Genomic DNA, 17,378 nt, shown 5'->3' with positions numbered 1-17,378 from the left:
AATGACCTTACAATGGAAGCGATGGGGGACATCCACAGTCCTCCTTTTGTGCAAAAATGTATTTAAAAGTTAATTTGAAGCTAATATGAAGCTTCAGCGTTCAAATGAGTCAAATCAAGTAGATATCTTTCAACGTTACAGTCTTTTTAGTGCCAAAGTTCCTCTTTTTGTTACTATACTTCCACCGCAGCTTAACAGGGAAACACTGTCCGAGGAAACACAAAGAGGGAATTTGATGCTAAAAAGACTAAATGTGTCAGATATCCACTTGATATGACTAACTCAGACCGCTAAAGCTTCATATAAGCTTCACAGAGACTTTTAAATGCATTTCTGAACTAAATGACTGTGTGGACACATTGTGGATTTTAGCCTCCATCACTTGCATTGAAAGCACATTTAAAGGGGATCTTTTAATATCCAGTATGAACAGGAGGAATCATTACAGCGAGGAAAACCTCTTTCACTGTTCATATGGACACCTGACTGTTGTTTTAAGACACACTTGAAAAATTGTGAACCTGTCTTTGAAGTAAAAATAGCAGTAATTAAGAGACATTCTCTGGTTCTAGCCTCGTAAATGTGACTATAAATAACAATAACAGAATATGTTTGGGTTACGGATTATTTGTCAGACAAAACAAGACATTTGAATATCTTAACTGGGTATTTAAGACCATTTTATGGACCAAACAATTAATCGATTAATCAAGAAAACAGACTGATAATTAATAGAATCATCATCTGCAGCACTAAATCAATTAAATTGACTAATTTTCTGTTTCACACATGGATTTTTGTAACATTCTTACAACTACATATTTTCATCTTGATTGAATGAAGCATAATGTTTTAGATTTTAAACAACTAACCTGACTTTAAAACTCTTTAAATGTTAAAGCTGAAACAATCAATAGAATATAAAACAGCCTCTCCACCTATTTTACACATGAATTTGAGTTAACTTGTGTAAAGTCTTCTGTGGCTTAAGCGGGAGCGTTTGCAAAGTTAAATGATAAATCAGAAAAAAAAAATCAACAGATTGACTGTTAATGGAAATATCGGTGATGTGACTGTCTGCGAACAGTACAGTTTCATCAGAGAAAAAACAACATTTAAACAAACAACAGACAAATCTTGTTTTCCATGATACTCAAGTTAAAGCTCTTTATTCCAGAGTTAGAGAAGTGAAGTGTGAGGAGCTGTGTTTTTACACATTCTGTTATATAAATTCAAATGTTTCTTTACAAACTCAGGACTCTCCTGGCTATTGTAACCATCATACATGTTTCTGTTCTGAGCATCTGTTTTAATTATTTACATTTACAAATATTACTTTCTGAGAAATCAGGCTTCTTCTGTCAGTTTGGTGGAAGGCTCTAAATACTACAGTACCCATGAACCTCAGCTGCTGTTGCTATGGAGAAGAGGTCAGTCGGAGGTATGAATTCAAAACGCTTCATTGTTGAATTTGCAAGGAAAACACATCACCATGGTCACTGAATTTATTCAAAATTGATCCTGAATTTTAAGCTCTGTGATTGGATGTTTCTTGCTGAAATGCATCTTGGGAGTCGTAGTTGACTTCTCCCCTTTGGTTTTTACGTCCACAGGCTTGTAGCTCCGACTTTCTTTTTATTTTTATCAAAGAACCAGGTATTTTCTAACATAGTTGTCCATCTTCTGTTTGATAATTCAATCAGGAGAGTTTCATGTTGATCTAAACTGTAAAAGAACGAGAACTGTGAGTCATTTGAAAAAAATGTAGGAGACTTTTATGGCTCGAACCAGGTGCGCCTCAAATACCTCCTCACACTTCACAACTCTGTTTTACTTTTACATCTCTACAGCCAAACCTCAACGCTGTTGGAATAATGAGTATTTATCTGGATCTTTACTGAGCTGCTGTCACTTTTCCCCTGCAGGCTTTAACAAAGTTTTAAAAACTTAATCTTTGGTTGAGTAGTCTTTGGGTTCAGTAGTCCAGTATAGTCAACAGGTTATAAGTAATTGTGTCTCTGATGACCTCAGCAGTGCAGTACGCGTCTCCATCATATGGTTCTGTGTCAGGCTGTATTAAATGATTAGCAGGAGGCGCAATCTCAGCGTTCCACTCAGGAAGGAAACAGTCGTCCTGATGTTCACAGATGTTGTGTAAAACGCAGCACGCGGCGACGACTCTCGGCATCATCGAGATGTCGATGTCGGTCTTTTTCAGCAGGCACCTCCATCGTCCTTTCAGCTGAGTGAAAGCCGTGTCGACCACCGAGTGAGCGGAGGTGAGCGTGTAGGTGAAACGACGCTGCTCCAGAGACAGCTGGTGCTCCTGGCTGTATCCTTTCATCAGCCACGGCTTCAAGGGGAACGACGTGTCGCCGATGAGGTGGACGGGGATCTCCACCCCGTCGAACAGGATTGACTTCTGAAAAAGAGACATCAGTTTTAATTCTGTTTGATTCAGTGGATTAGACAAAAACATTTTCATTTGGTTGTTTTATCTGAATTCAATTGAATTTCCTTCAATTGAACTCAACTAAAAACAAAAGACAAAGAAACTTTTAACTTTAACTTTGAGCAGCACATAACAAAACTTGTACAAACATGCTTTTATCAACTAAGGAACATTGCCAGAGTGTGACCTATTTCAAGTTTTAAAAATACAGATTTTACATACTTTTATCTCATCACTTCTGGATTACTGCAACAGACTTTTTTACATGCCTAAATAGAAAAACCGTAGACTGGCTACAGACAGTACAGAACTCAGCTGCCAGGCTTTTAACCAGAGGAAACAGGTTTGAACACATCATCCCGGTTTTACACTGGCTTCCACTGAACTGATTTCAAGGTTCCTTTAATTACTTTCAAGGCACAAAAATCTTTTTATTCCTGTATGACCCTGCTCACACTTTGAGATCCTCGGCGGGGGCCTTCTATCTGTTCCAGACTCTTGGCCGAAGACTAAAGGAGACAAAGTTTTGAAATAAGAGCCCTGAGGCTCTAGAACATCCTGCCAAGGAAATAAGGCAGGCCGAGTCAGTGGCTTCTTTTAAATCAAAGCTTAAAATGTACTTTTATCACATTGTTTTCCCTTTACTTGATGCTAGTTTTATTCTGTTGTTCGTTTAGCACCTTTATTCTTTGTTTTTATATTGTTATTATTATCATCACCATCTATAAAGTGTTCAACTGAATTTCCAGAAAATGTTCCATTTTGATATCGCCTACCCCTATAGATATTTTTAATGTATATCCACACCAGGAGGGGACTTTTAAGGCCCTGTACACTCACCTCTCTGGGGAACAGGTAACCATCTGGGCGGTCCTCTGCTTTCAGGTACAAGTCAGAGCTGGACAGCACTGTGGCACTGCAGGTACTTCCAGGCCAGCCAGCGTACACATCAGTGAAACTGTAAAAAGTAGAAGTTTTGAGATTTTTATTGATGTAAAAGTAAAAATACCACATTGTAAAGATACTAATACTAAAACTAGAAACACTGATTGATATAGATCCCTTAGATTTTCTTTTTAACCATGATACAGACTCTTTTTTTTACAGTTCCATCTGTATATAGTCATTCCTTGTGTATATTCCTGAAGATTTTTTTGTTCTTCTGTGTAAATACATTGAGAGCCACTAGAGTCAAATTCCTTGTATATGTAAACATACCAATACAGATGATTCTGATTTACGGTATTTGTACATTTCCAAACAATACCCACTACATCTAATGTCACATTTACTGTTTTTTTTTTTTTTTTTTTTTTACAATTGTGGATATCATCAGTCTCAGCAAAGAATTCATTTTCATGTAATATTTTTTTTATTACTAGGAGCAAATTCAACATCTGAATTTGCAGCAGATGCGCCAGATGTTGGGGAGCAATGTCTGACACGTGACCCCATCCTGATATTCAAGGTCATCAGCCAGGTGACACCCCTGTTGGTGCTGTACCTCCTGTCTCGAGGCAACCCTCTCAGCGTGTGTGTGTGTGCCAAAGATGCAGAGAAATACCGACATTCATGGTGAGAAAGTGCCGCAACCAACAGCCTGACAAGTGAATCTCAACGCTGCCTCACATGCAGGCCTACATCTTGCAGGTGGGAGTCTTACGCCTTGCCAGGAGGATGTGGAATAACATCCGAGCAGTAGCGGACCTTCTGGATGCAGGGCAGGACACCAGACAGTTTGTTGCATGACAGTATGGGACTCTGGGTCCTGGTCACAGAGTCGTCATACCAAGCTGCTGTGTCTGGTAGTCGTTATCTAAATCCTCATGGACAGTAAAGGGGTTTCATACCAAGGAGAGTGTAACTTATCCCTTTGCAATTGTAAATAGTTGATTATTGCACAAGTATTATACTGTAGTAATGTAAATAGGTTTGTTTTTTTATAACTATATTCCTCCAAAACCTTATTTATTTATGTTATATTGTTTATTCTAATGTTATTTATTTTTCTTACTTTATATTATCTCCTCCTCCTTATATTGATTAGACAAAAAAAGTGTGTTTACTACAGTAGATTGTTTCTAATTGAATTTGGGAAAACAAAAACCTTTACAGTTTGACAAATTTATACTAGTATAAAGATCGTTTTGAATAATGGTATGAACATATCAACATCCTTTCTTTAAGAACATAAGATTACATGAATGATGACAATTTACATGTGTTGAAAGAATTTATTTTTCCTGTGAACAGGTAATACATACAAAGAATGTTAAATAACAATACAAATAAATAACCAACAGGTGGCAAATGAGAAATATGAATTGTTGCTGATAGTAGACACTTCACATGGTCTTCATTTGACAAACCTTTGGAAAGAATAGAACAATTAGAAATCTGATAAGTTTGATCTGTATTCATCACCACATAATTGCAATGTTAAAATATATATATTGTTTTACTTAAACTTACTCTACGGAGCCATCAGGTCTTCTCTTGGCTGATCTGTGGACATGATGGTTGTGGTCTAGTCTTCACAGACTGGAGGGCTGAAGGAAATGCGTTGGCTGGCATACATGAGGATGTGGTTATGGAATGACTCCAGCTCAGCAGTTGACCTGAAAAGTCAGGATAACAAGCAGTATTTTAAGTACAGCAGCTCTATACAAAGAAAGGGCAAATAAGAAAGTCTGACAACAGGAAGAATAAACAGTGGACACAAACCACAGTGAAGCTACTTGCGGACCTCCTTCAGCCAGCGCTCATTGAGGTCAATTTCATTTGACAGAGCTAAATGAGCCACTGAACCCTTCTCGATCCACTTCCTGTCTTCATCCTCCTCCAAGGGACCATTCGTGCTCTCCTGTAACATAATACAGGAGGTCAATCCACATGTCCTAAAGCAGAACATCACAAACATGAATTTTTCCAACTTGTTAAAAACTGTATAAAGAAAATCCACACATAATATTTTTTCTATACATGATTTAATGTTCCTCAATACAAAAATGTTCGATTTCTCAAGCGAGTCATGGAATAAACATTAGAGCACACCATGATTGAAGTCTCTGTTTTGTACAAGCAACAACTAGACACTTATCTGTGCATGTCTGACTTTGTATGGGGAAGAATTGTTAAATAACGATAAAATATATAGATATTCCATATATGAAGATTGTTAAATAATGAAACCCCTACCTCCCAATACAAGCAAAACCTTCTTGCAAAAAATATGATGGCCCAGAAATACAATCGGCAAACCTAGTATATATAGTTAGGTCTGTAATACTTCACAAACACACAATATTAAACTCTAATACTCACAAAGAAGTCATTGTAGTTTACGTCATCTTGCAGCAATACCAGAAATTGTTGCAGTTGTCTTTATTCCACCTCAGGAGGAAAGCACAACCCCTTCACTGACCAGCCTAAACATAGAACATAACTATTCAGGAGAAGTCCTTGTTTTCAGTAAACGTAGGTGTTGTCTTTGCTTGACTTTTTAAAATTTCATTCCAATCACCACACTTGCTGCGTGTATCTTTTTGCCAAGGGTTTTTGGATCCATGTCTCATATCAAGCTGTCCGGATCTGCACAGAAACACAACATAAAAACATATTCATACAGAATTTAAATAATCAAATTAAATGCAAAAGCTTGTAAATGCTAATATTTACTAATGCAAGCATAAATAAGGACTGTAGGAGTGCTGTGCAGAATAAGCACTAAGGCCACAGAGTAATGCCAAATAACATGAACTTACTGAAGAGAGCTGATATCTGTAACTGTGCGTCCGTGCACACTTCAGACAGTGTCGTCCCCTTGCAGAGCTTCTGAAAACTCCTCATGAACCCTTCCTTCTCCACGACAACAGAGCTCCTCTGCATCTCTCTCTTGTCGATAGTGACAACGGATCGGATGTCTGTTGTCTCATTTCCCCTGGCGCTGTAAGTACAGTATTGAGCACAGAACCCTGGACTGTCCGTACGGCCATCAGCTACAAATATTGAGTTATAAATAAAGATGTCATTACAAATCTCAAAACAATATCGTCACAGCAGGTTCCTGACACACATTATATAAATCAGGGGTACTATTGCTAACATGTTACTGTCATATTTTTGTCTTTAGTACTGTTCCAACACGAATGTACGTTTTGTATTACTGAAATATGCCATAAAGGTTTGTAACTGAATCTTGCTAAATGCTAAATTAACGATGCTATGAGGAGCGAGTGATTGACATTGATTAGCCACTCCACCTGGCTGTGATTGGTTCTTTTCATTCTGGTAGATTTTTGCAAATGGGAACCTCATTTTTTTTCACAGAATACTTGGCTCATAGATATCTGTCAGGATATGAAGAGAATTTCAGCAGATTTAACAAAAAGAGATTTTTTTAAATATAAAAGTTGCCTACAGCACCTTTAAAGGCCGGGTTCACACTTTTTCAAGTCTGTCACAAAACAACAGTCAGGAGCCCAAATGAACAATGACACATGTTTCTCTTGCTGTTGTCATTCCTCCTGTTCATACTGACCATTAGAAGATCCCTTCATAATGCACTTACAATGTAAGTGATGGGGGACAAAATCCACAGTCCTCCTTCTGTGCATTCATCTATTCAAAAGTTTTTCTGAAGCTAATATGAAACTTCAGCGTCCAAATGAGTCAAATCAAGTAGATATCTTTCAACATTACAGTCTTTTTAGTGCTAACGTCCCTCTTTTTGTTACTATACTTCCACCGCAGCTCAACAGGGAAACACTGTCCGAGGAAACACAAAGAGGGAATTTGATGCTAAAAAGACTGTAAATGTGTCAGATATCCACTTGATATGACTAACTCGGACTGCTGAAGCCTCGTATAAGCTTCACATCAACTTTTAAATGCATTTTTGCACTAAATAACTGTGTGGCCCCCATCACTTACACTGAAAATGCATTTGCAGGGGATCTTTTAATAGCCAGTATAAACAGGAGGAATGATTACAGCGAGGAAACCCTCTTTACAACCTGACTGTTGTTTTAAGACACACTTGAAAAATTGTGAACGTATCTTTTAAATGTGAAATATGGCACCATGGGCCCCAGAGAAACTAAATGTTCTCCTCTCCTGCGCTCTTGTATACGGTTGTGTTGACAAAAAAAGTCTTAAGTCTTCTTACCAAACGTTGTGGTCGACCACAGCCTGCAGGATGACGGAGTGCCAGCCTCTCTTGTTGATGTAGTGGTCCGGGTTGTCCCTCGGAGGAGCGATGGGGATGTGAGTCCCGCCTATGGCCCCGGCACACAGCGGGTAGCAGCGCTGCTGGAAGGCTCTCATGGTGTCGTCCAGCCGCTGTCCGCTCGGAAGCGACACGAAGCGGTGATACAGACGGTCCACTATGGCCGAAGTGACCTGACGCACAATTATACACACTGTCGCTATTCCCACGCCGAACATGTTGGCGATGGAGCGGTACTCCTCGGCCCGGGCGTACCACCACAGGGTGATGGCCAGTCTGCGGCGCGGCTCGATGGGAACGCGGTAGTTCGTCCTGCGGCGTTTAATAATCGGGCCGATCAGTTCGACCAGGTAGTCGAAGGTCGCCCGGGACACGCGAAACTGCGCTTTCCACTCTTCATCGTCAAACAATTCCGCCGTTGACCAGAAGTTCTGTCCGGGGCTTCGGTTCCGGACCCAGATGGGTCTATTGGTGGAGGTGATGAGACTCAGAATACCGGCGATGGAGGACAGCAGGAAGGCTCTCCTCCTCCGCAGATACTGCCGCCGCCGCCGGTCCCTCTCCATCATCTCCCGCACCCTCCTCCGCCTCAGGAGCGCCGTCTGGAGCTGATACAGCTCGAACATCTGGTTACCAAACGCTGGAGGCACATTCAGGCTTAAAATGGAGCAAAGTAACGCAGCAGTCAGGGATGGGTTATCCTCCGAGTTCGGCTCCATTTTGAACTGGCGGTAAACAAACTTCTTCTTCTTCTTCGTCTTCGTCTTCTTCGTCTTCTCCGTCTTCTTCTTCTTTGAGTTTTAATGGCGGTTGACAAACAAGCTTATAGGCGCTTTACCGCCACCTACTGGACTTGACTGTGAAACATTATATTGGCGGAAAAAACACATTCTCACTATTATTCCTGTTACTCTTAAGTAATTAATTAGAAGATTGCTTACTTCCTAGCATATTCCCCAAAGTAATATTGTGTTTTTCACCATTTAGTACTGATATTAATTCCCTTCTTTCTTCATCATACCTGTTGCAATCTATCAGTACGTGCTTGACAGTTTCAGGTTAATTAGAGTGTATACATAATCCAGCAGGGCCAGCCCGTTCTATGGAGTGTTTGATTTAAACCTGCATCTCTTCCCTTGGGCTCCTGCCCCCTCCCCCACTAACGCAATCATATTTTTGAATACTGTAAAGATGTCTTCATGTGTCAATTAAGTCTCACTATTCCTGCCAAGTTTTGCACATATCATTATTTATGATACAGTAAACAAACTTTACAACTTCTTCTTTGAGGCCAACACTGGCTTACCTGGCTGTCACCAATGAAGGCAGGTCAGGGAGACGTGCGATGGCTCTGACAGTGGAAGTTGAAAAGGGAGGGGCAGGGGCTCATGAGGTCTTGCTGAATTAGAACTGAAATGCAGTTGCCAGGCATTAAAATACGCTTTTAATTGGTACTCGATGCCATGGGCCAAATTTAAAAACTAAAATACAAAATTAGAAAAAGAAGTAGAAAAAAATCACCTGTAAAAGGCCACTTATCTAGTCAGAGGTCAAAAAGGCAGGTGCTCGAGCACCACGTGGGGTCTATCTGTGCATGTGCCTGGGCAGGACATCGTCTTTACAGGTACTATATCCGTCACTAAGCTAGGAAAGCAACACACGTGATGCCATAGACTCAGGTGGGGCAATCTTCCAACTTGCTGTGGAGTCTAGTCAAAGGTCAGTAACTAAGAATTTTGATATAAATTTGTCATAAATTAAGCAATGTTGCCAACTGTTATCGGATTGTGTTTACACAGTAAAACCCGGTGAGTTAGTTCAACTCAAACTGTTTGAGGAAACCAATTACTTTGAACCATTTAAGTTTATTAACTCAAACAATTTAAACATGAAAAATTATTTCATTTGCATACAAGTAACTAAAGTATTTATTGTTAAGATAACTTTGGTAAATAAAGGTAATAGTACCAATTTCACTGAGTTCATTGAACCTAAAACAAAGAAGTATTTTAATAGAATTTATCTGAATTTAGTGAGACTAACTTAAAGGGATCTTCTTTACACAAATGTTACCACCTAAGTTTCCTTTACTCAGTTATCTTCCACTAAAGTAAATTATTATATTCTAGTTGTGACAACTTTGTAGCTACTCAGTTAATTTGAGGTAACCAATTGCCTTAAACCTTTTAAGTTGCATTAACACAATATAAACACACGTCTGACACAACTTAAACAATTTATTTAGTTGAGTGCTGAACACTCATAACTGAACACATAACATTTCAATTTAAAACATTTCAATGTTCACAGTTCTTGAAATGTAGTTTACTCCTCTCCACTTACTTTTTTCTCTTCAACCTATTAATGAAGTTTTTTAGAAAAAACACCCCTTCAAAGTTGAAACTTAAAAGTTCAGTAGACTTCACCCTCACATTAACAGTATTTGCAGCTTCTGATGTAAGTCAATCAAATTGACATAAAACAATGATTGTGCATAAGACAGTTTTCACTCCTTAACCTGACTCAGAAAATTTTGTTCAATTTGATATTTTGATACCTTGTGCACTGGAGTAACAATGTCCATAATTTTATACCATGAAGCTAATTAATAAAATCTCAGTTTTCCCGACATTTTTATGTTGTGAAAACTATGAAAATAAAGACACATAAAAAATAAACAAAACAAAATATAATTATAAATGTATAAATGTTAATGTACATGTACAAATGCACAATGTACAAATAAATGCTTTTTTCATGTGGTAATGCAGAAAGTGTGAAGACGCCACAGAAACAATGCAAACATGCATTGTAGTAAAAACTATTAAATCACTTTACTTGCACAGTACCTGTTTTAACACACAAAAATCAGAACTAAAACAGTTTTTGGAATGCAAGCCAAACAATAATTTTTAGACATTGCTGACTTTCAACAACAAAACCTGCTGACAACTTAATTCAAGCTCATTTCTCAGGGCCTGTAACTTGGGTTTGAGCTGCTTTCTCCCATCATGAGGATTAGAGAAGGACAACATGGATGAACTCAAAGAGGCCACTTAGCTTCTCAGGATAGCTCTCATATGGAGAGCATAGATCAGTCCAACAAAATCACCAGTGAATCTGTTCAAGATCTGTGAGACATTACAACCTGATCCTCAAGGACGACTGACACGTGGTGAGTTTCGAAGGGACTCCTGCTGGCACCTCCTCTTCACTGACCACTGCCACCAGAGCCACTGCTCCCTCCTAGGTTGCCTCCAAATCATCCTGAAAAGGGAATACATGTTCAATGTATGTGATTGTTATTCTACAAATCATCAAGTTTATAAAAAGGCTACTGATGAAAAAGAAAACATAATACCATTGCAGATTTTTACATGCAAGTCAAAGCAATGTGTAAGCTTAAGCAAAGAACTGCTGGGCCATAATTCCATTATTATTCCATTAGTATTATCTTATCTCTTATCTTATGCCAAGATAAGAGTACAAGATTATTTATTAAAATTATTACCCTAAATTTGTACTTCCATATAATGATTAGGGAGTTCTAGTTTGTCCTGTCTTGTTACCAATGTTTAGCTCAGACAACTGAAGTGATAAATTTACAGATTAGGTTTCTCTTTTTTAACTGCCTCAGGACATAATCATCCACTTGATCATTTCAAACCCCATTTGATATTTGTGAGGATCTGGACTTATTGTAGAAGCTGTTTTAGTTTAGAAGAGCACAAACAAAATACACAATGACTATCAAATAAACTACATGGACAGAAACTGAAAGAGAGATGAGTAGGAAGTCTATGATATTCAGTTATTTTATAAACTTTTAATTTGTGTTCCAAATTTGGGAGCAGATTATGTGTTAAATTAGTATTTACATACATGATGAGACCTGTTTTTTAAGCACATTTTAAAAATGTGTGTAACCTGAACCTCACTTAAAGGATAGCCTTGAAAAAATCTTAACCAACCCTAATACAGGACTCACGTGCCAGATGTCCATGTAAATATTTTTGGTGTGTATAATTGTTGGGCCTTGGCTACAAGTTTGGCTATCAGCAATAATTAATGATTATCAAATTATTAATTAATAAAACGGGGCACCACCCTGGAGTCAGGGAAAAAGACTGGCAGACTAGTTGTGTTGAATGTAAAGGCTTTTGAATAGTCTAAAAGTTTGAAATTCCAAAATTTTGGTACTGGCCAAAATTATGCTGAAATTAATATTGCACATTTATGAATAATTGCCAACAATACTATGCCTATAATGAAATACCTGACATTGTTTGGAAAATTTTTCTTTTGTAAAACATTTTTTACATGGCATTTTGAGTACTTGAGATAATATTGTTACATATCAACAGAGAATACTTTATTTCTTAGTTAATAAATATCTATGTTGCAATGGAATGAGTTTTTTCTTTCCTCTGAGACCTCTGATGAATCCTCCTTTAAATACAGCGGTGGGCCGGCCAGGGCTGCTGTTCTAGCTGCACTGATGTTCTCATCCTGTTGCACAAACAAAAACAAGGTATCCATACAAGGATGTTAGGGTCCGCTGTTCACATTCAACATCAATGTAATGCATTAAAAATATTTGTACCTGTTCCTCATATGCCATCAAAACTTCTTCCATCTTCTTACCAAAACTTTCAGTCTTCCTCTTTTTATTGAGTAGCTGAGGTGTATATTTGTCAAGTTCAGCAAAGAAGGAATGGTAGATTTTGATTAGTGATGTAGAGTTGCATTGAAAGCAAAAGCAATGTGAGATTGTAAAACTGGATTTATCAAACATTTTTTAATCAAATAGACATACCATATTAAATTACTCAATTCTAAGCTCTTTATCCAGATCAAGCATTCCTACAATGATGAATTAAAAAAAACTACACTAGCTTAGTGGCTCTTGAAAGGCATGGGCATATTAGCTAGCAAGCTAACAGTTACATTTTTAACGTAAAACTTTGACAAACTAACGTCATTCAGCATCAGCTATCAAGTATCTTAATGTCATGAAACTTCTATTTCTGAACCACTACAGCATGAATTGGCCTGTTTGCAAGTTAATTTATGGCTAATGTTTTCACAACTCAGTAACAGTTGACGTTGAGCTAACATGTTTCAGTACAAATGCACTTTTACAATTCAAACAGCAAGACAAACAATAATTATGCAAACAGTAATAAAAAAATAACGGAACAAAGTTACCTCACGTTGAAAACAAAACCATATCTCTGTCACACACACACACACACACACACACACACACACACACACACACACACACACACACACACACACACACTATCTCTCTCTCTCTCTCTCTCAGTGCCACCTGCACAAAGAAAACAGTAAACTGCAGGTTCATTGTTTACATTCCCAGCAGGATGAAACTAACTGGGCTGCCCAAATACAAATGAAGAGTGAATAAACTTTAGGTAGGCAACTAATGACTATTTTCAATAAAGGTGACTTTTTTTTTGTTTTGTTTTTTGATAAAAAGTTTGGTGATATGGTATCATCAGATGCCTTGTTTGTCATACCAACACACCAAAACCCCAAATATTCAATTTATTTACTAGACAACAAAAAGCAAAAAAAAGCTCACATTTGGGAAGCCAGAAACATAAAATAATGGCACCATTTAGTTGAAAATGTACTTACATTATTAATCAATTATCAAAATAGTGGCTGATTAATTTTTTGTCCATTGACTAATTGTAATAACATCAGATCTTAACACTTTGGGAGATCATTTCAAGATTGATCAAGAATTATTTGGATGCATTCTTTGGTTTACTTGGGTACAACATGATGATTTATAAACTTGAATAAAAGCAAAAATTATACTCAACATTATAGCAGCCCATCAGCAGGGTTTACCATTTGGTAATGATGTGTCAACTTAAAGAAAATAATTTTAAGTACATTTAATGTGCAATAGAAATAGTTATTCAGGGGTCTTAGTCTTGTGATGCTTAATTTTAAGCATTGGTGTTAAAAGTGATTTAATGAAAGTAAACACAGTGTACGGCTGTGCGTAACGGCACTGTGCTCTGGCGCGGCACTTCTCAGAGGCTGCAGATTTATTCACATACCAGACCTGCTGCCTTCAGACGCTGCAGGGATTTAAAAAACTGAAGGAGAAGATTTTCATACAGTATAAAGCAGCTGTGGACAGCAGATACTGTAAGAATCACCTACATTCATTTATAGATCAATGGCAGTGGAGGATGATGGCTCTGTCTCTAAATCTTCATAATGTCCTGAAGTATTTAGATAATAAAGAGTTAGAAGAGTTCAAATGGTATTTGCAGAATGGAGCTCTGCTAAAAGATGAAGACGTCTCAGCCATGGCAAGGAGTGATTTGGAGGGAGCAGACAGGAAACAAGTAGTCAGTGTTTTGGCGCGGACCTACGACATAAAGGCCAAGAAAGTTAGTAAGAGGATTCTAGCAAGAATGATCAGGAAGGATCTGGTGAATTATCTCATGTGCTGAGGTTCATCTTAAGAAGAGAAAAAAATGTGAACAACCAACCCTTTCTACTTAAAATGTCCTAGTAATTTGTTTCGGTAGACATAATTTGTAGAAAATGTAATGTCTGGATTATGCTCACATAGCTTTGCGTTTTTGTACCTCACATTAGTCAGTCCCTCCAGGATTTTTTGCGGCATTTTTTTTGTGACTATTGCAGCCACAAATGCTTGATTTTTTACAGCAACTTTTCTCAAAAAATTACCTTTATTTATTTTTTAAAGCCTTTATTTATATTAAATTATTTATTTATTAATGCCTTTATGAAATGAATTTTCACCTCAACATAAGCACCAAATAAAATCAGTCAATAATGCCATTAAAATAAATCCATTAACATAAACATATAGTTTCATTTCCAAAGTGCCCATTTTTATGTTTGAGGTAGATCGCATCCATCTTTGCTGTCAACAACATCAACTTGTATTCTTCTTACTAACTGAATGAAGACCGCATTGGGGAACTTTTGAGTCCACTGATGTTTAGTTTAGTTTAGTTTAGTTTAGTTTAGTTTAGTAGCTCAACATGTTGATATCTTAGACCTAAACTTAAAACCTACTGTTTTAGCTGTTCTGGCTCTTCATTAAAATGTTATTTAGCCATTTTTTGATTTGTTTCAATTGTTTCTATTGCCTTTTACCGATTCATCTATTCATTTATCCTCTCTCACTACAGTTCTTCATCGAACTGTCCTCACACTCTCATGCTCTGATGTTTGCCGAGTGGCAGTACAGGAACATGACGTGGTCACCTGACAGCGTTCACTGTTCATCTTGACTGATACAACAGAAACCAGCAGAGCAGCACAGATCATCACCATATTTGGTCAAAATTTAGACTCAACTGACACTAATTATCAGACTGACTGCCTTCAACCAATGGCAAGCTTCTGTCCTCTTGTATGAAGAAGTCTGACAGTATAAATGTAAACAGGTCTGGATCAGTCCCTGTCGTTTCTCTCAGCTCTTTGTTCCAATTGTCAGCTCCTTCTCAGATCCATCCAATCTTCAGTTAGAAAGCGTTTCTGCATATTGTGAGTATTCAAGACATTTCTTTCTTAAGTTAAAGGGGACATATTATGCTTTTTCATATTATATACTGTTATGATGTTGTATATCTTTGTTAAACATGGTCAAAGTTCCAAAACTTGAAATCAGCGTATGTAAAATTGCTCCCTGAAAGTCGCTTTAACCCGCTCTGAACGCTTTGTTTGTGACGTCTTTTTTGTACCTTGCTGACGTCCGTTCTGAAGGTCTTGGTTACTAAGGTTGTTAAGTTGTTTTAAATCTTGATAAGTGGGTTTTAAACACACTGTGTAGAACGCTTGAATCTGTAGGATTTTACTCAGCAGTAAATATCACCTCTAATGGTAACAGTGATGCTGGACTGAAGAACGTCAGGTCAGGTGTGAGTCTTAGTAGTGGAGATTTGAAGTACATCATGGGGGTGACTGTCACTTATCTTGGATCTCAGTCTGCTGTTGTTCAGTGTCATCAGAGAAAATGTTTGCTCATGTGGAGCCAAATAAACTGAGCATCCTTTTGGCACCTCATCTAAATCTGGACTTCCAAATTGACTTTATAAAGGTCATCCTCTGCTAACAGTTTTCTGTACTGGGCTACAGTTGAATCCTCTGGATGATTTCTGTCTCTCTTCCTGTGACAGTTAAGACATTTCCACTGCTAGTGGAAGCGCAGATGTTTGTGTTAATCACGGTGATCGAGCGATCAAAAAAGTAAAATCATTTTACAAACATTACAGTGTTATACGCTGGTTCACAAGCGAGATGCTACTGCAGTGAAGGAGGCTTGATTACTTCTACCTACGACCCAGATTTGGGTATAAATTGAGCCTCTTCAGTAGCTAGCCCTTGTAGCATTTTCCTGAACATTATTGCCTTTGCTGAGCAGACAGGTTAGCTGCCACTTGTATCACCATCTCCTCTTGCTCTTTACCCATGTGCAACTTAATGGACTCGTGTTTTGTTTCAAAATGTCTTCTTACATTATAGTCCACATTATAGTGATTGACTCATGGCAAATTAAACATAATGTTCCTGTGTCTTTGATTTTGACCTGTTTGACTTCTTTTTTTATGTGCTTTTTCACCTACATGTATGACCTATATCCATCCCCCAGGGGATAAATAAAGTTATTTATCTACCCTATCACTTAATCTTAAGGAACCTCGTTAAATCTGATCTATTACTTTAGGTGAACCATTCTTTCCTGTGCATACAAGTTTGAAAGGTTTCTCTAATTTTAGCAGGGAACAACGATGGCAACAAATAAAGATCTGCTGAGCACTTTGGAGAATTTGGACAATGACGAGCTGAATCAGTTCAAGTGGCATCTACAGGATGAAGATGTATTGGAAAAGTATGAACCCATCAAAAAGGGCCCTCTGGATGGGGCATGTAGAACCAGAATAGTGCAACTGATAGTGCAGAATTACAGCAGGGAGGCTCCAGAGGTTGCTGTTTTAATTTTAAGGGAGATGAAGAGGAATGACCTGGCGGATGAGCTGGAAGATCTGGCAAACGCTGACCCGGAAGATCTGGCAAATGCTGACCCTGACCCTGTCAGGTTAAGACCCCTGACCCTGTGAATTGGTGCCTGGGTATCTGAAGCCATAAGCAAACAGAGCCTCCCTTTTCCCAACGGACACAGACTCAACACTGGTCTTGCTATTATTATTATTATTGTTGTTGTTGTTGTTATTATGCCACTGTTGTGCATCAGAAACCGTTAACATTAGAAAGGTGAATATTGCCTTTGACTTCACTTTATTTTTTATTTTATCTATTTATTTATTGAGAGACATGATTTTGTCTGTAAGTTTTATTGTGATGTCGAGCACCAGGCACCACCAAAGTGTTTTTATCTGACTCAGTGACTTTTGGTTGTGCAGCTGTTATCTGCCACAAGAGCAACATGTATTTCTCTGCATAGTCTCAGTACATTTACTTTAGAATATGTCTGTATCTCCCTGCTAACACTTATTAAGCTTAATCATTTTGTTTTGGAGGATGAGCTCTCTCGGCAGAAACCTCATCAATGCTCTGATCCTTTGAGATCTCCCACAATGCACCTGTTCACCCTGCAGTGTTTGCATCCTATGATTGCTCTTGAAACAAACATTATTGGTGTAAATCTGCTTTCTG

At 38.0% G+C, this 17,378-nt stretch overlaps 1 protein-coding gene and 3 long non-coding RNA genes across 6 annotated transcripts; 1 reads left to right on the top strand and 3 right to left on the bottom strand.

The window, feature by feature from the left end:
* Positions 1-1,153: 1,153 nt before the first annotated feature.
* On the bottom strand, positions 1,154-8,435 carry LOC121898101 (protein ALP1-like). Of its 2 annotated transcripts, none has more exons than XM_042413017.1 (3): positions 7,620-8,435; positions 3,293-3,410; positions 1,154-2,422 (listed from the first exon to the last, which is right to left on the bottom strand). In XM_042413017.1, the coding sequence occupies exons 1-3, from the start codon at positions 8,396-8,398 to the stop codon at positions 1,976-1,978; spliced, it is 1,344 nt and encodes a 447-aa protein (XP_042268951.1). In that variant the 5' UTR covers positions 8,399-8,435; the 3' UTR covers positions 1,154-1,975. The 2 variants fall into 2 exon arrangements, with proteins under 2 accessions (XP_042268951.1, XP_042268952.1); XM_042413018.1 differs by having other exon boundaries at positions 1,154-2,419.
* LOC121898103 lies at positions 2,442-4,402 on the top strand. Its single transcript, XR_006096351.1, has 3 exons — positions 2,442-3,035; positions 3,338-3,412; positions 3,835-4,402. It is a non-coding gene; the product is annotated as an uncharacterized LOC121898103 (long non-coding RNA).
* LOC121898102 lies at positions 4,673-6,665 on the bottom strand. Of its 2 annotated transcripts, none has more exons than XR_006096350.1 (6): positions 6,217-6,665; positions 5,981-6,043; positions 5,777-5,880; positions 5,177-5,315; positions 4,925-5,070; positions 4,673-4,821 (listed from the first exon to the last, which is right to left on the bottom strand). It is a non-coding gene; the product is annotated as an uncharacterized LOC121898102 (long non-coding RNA). The 2 variants fall into 2 exon arrangements; XR_006096349.1 differs by having other exon boundaries at positions 5,976-6,043; positions 6,217-6,664.
* A 1,463-nt stretch (positions 8,436-9,898) lies between the features above and the next one.
* LOC121897562 lies at positions 9,899-12,931 on the bottom strand. Its single transcript, XR_006096247.1, has 4 exons — positions 12,888-12,931; positions 12,283-12,357; positions 12,114-12,188; positions 9,899-10,946 (listed from the first exon to the last, which is right to left on the bottom strand). It is a non-coding gene; the product is annotated as an uncharacterized LOC121897562 (long non-coding RNA).
* Positions 12,932-17,378: the final 4,447 nt, after the last annotated feature.

Source organism: Thunnus maccoyii, chromosome 5 (assembly GCF_910596095.1).
Source record: "Thunnus maccoyii chromosome 5, fThuMac1.1, whole genome shotgun sequence".
Lineage (NCBI taxonomy): Eukaryota > Metazoa > Chordata > Actinopteri > Scombriformes > Scombridae > Thunnus > Thunnus maccoyii.
Note: the sequence above shows the minus strand (reverse complement) of the source record. Positions and strands in the feature narration are given on the sequence as shown.